At 68.5% G+C, this 1,329-nt stretch overlaps 1 protein-coding gene across 1 annotated transcript in view; it reads left to right on the top strand.

Moving 5' to 3' along the window:
* The window catches only part of LOC106900141 (protein FAM171A2-like), a 9,403-nt gene that overhangs the window by 7,433 nt on the left and 641 nt on the right, over positions 1 to 1,329 (top strand). The window contains exons 5-6 of the mRNA XM_014962125.1: positions 84 to 275; positions 1,131 to 1,328. Coding sequence (XP_014817611.1) covers positions 84 to 275; positions 1,131 to 1,328 — 390 coding nt within the window. The remainder of the gene's footprint in view (positions 1 to 83; positions 276 to 1,130; position 1,329) is intronic.

The raw sequence follows: 1,329 nt of genomic DNA, 5'->3' as shown, positions 1-1,329 counted from the left end.
GGTGCAGGGATAGGGTAAGTGGGGATGGGGGTGCAGGAGTGGGGGGTGCACGAGGACAGGGGATACAGGGAAAGGGGGTGCAGGAAGGGGGGTGCAGGAAGGGGGGTGCACCGTGCCCCCATCCGACCCCACTGTGTCCCCCCCCCAGGGCTGGTGGCGATGGCGGCGGGCGTGACGGACATCACCACCTACCACACCATCTTCCTGCTCACCATCCTGGGCGCCCTGGCCCTGCTCGTCCTCATCCTCCTCTGCCTCCTCATCTACTACTGCAGGTCAGCACCCCCCCTGCCCCCCACCCCCGGGGTCCCCACTGTGGCCTGGGGGGGGGGAACAGTCCCCCCCTGGTACCCTTGGGCATCCTACAGCTGGGTATGGGGGGGGCAGCACTCGCCTGGCACCCTATAGCTGGATATGGGGGGGACACTGCCTGCCTGGGACCCCTGGATGCCCTATAGCTGGCTTCTGGGTGGGGGGCACACCACCCCCTGGCACCCTATAGCTGACTTTGGGGTGGGGGCACCATCTTGGGGCACCCCTGGGCATCCTATAGCTGGCTTCTGGGTGGGGGGCACCTCACCCTGGCATCTCTGCCTGCCCTGTAGCTGGCGTTAGGGGGGGACCCCCACCCCCAGGAGCCCTAGAGCTGGCTTTTTTGGGGGGAGCACCACGCCCTGGCAACCTATAGCTGGCTTTGGGGTGGGGACACCACCCTGGGGGCACCCCTGGGCATCCTATAGCTGCCTTCTGTGTGGGGGGCACCTCACCCTGGCACTTCTGCCTGCCTTGTAGCTGGTGTTAGGTGGGACCCCCACCCCCAGAAGTCCTATAGCTGGCTTTTTTTTGGGGGTACCACCCCCTGGCACCCCTGGGCATCCTATAGCTGGGTTCTGGGTGGGGGGCACCTCACCCTGGCATCTCTGCCTGCCCTGTAGCCGGTGTTAGGTGGGACCCCCACCCCCAGGAGCCCTAGAGCTGGCTTTTTTTTGGGGGGGCCCCCTGCCCCCCCAGCTGCCCTATGGCTGCCTGCAGCCCCCTCCTTAGGCACCCAACAGCGAGGGAGGGGGGTGGGGTGACCCCCACCGTGCCCCCCCACCTCGGGGTGACCCCCCCCCACCGTCTCCCCGCAGGCGGCGGTGCCTGAAGCCTCGGGCCCAGCACCGAAAGCTGCCGCTGCCGGGGCCTCTGGAGGCCGCGAGGCGGGACCAGGCCACGTCGGTGTCCCAGCTGGACCTCCTCTGCGGGGGCAGCCACCTGGAGACGGCCTCCTCGGGGGGGGACACCGACCTGCCCACCCCCGGTTTACCTAACCCCTCCACCCGGGACCTC

Source organism: Calidris pugnax, unplaced genomic scaffold (assembly GCF_001431845.1).
Source record: "Calidris pugnax isolate Ruff unplaced genomic scaffold, ASM143184v1 scaffold1312, whole genome shotgun sequence".
Lineage (NCBI taxonomy): Eukaryota > Metazoa > Chordata > Aves > Charadriiformes > Scolopacidae > Calidris > Calidris pugnax.
Note: the sequence above shows the minus strand (reverse complement) of the source record. Positions and strands in the feature narration are given on the sequence as shown.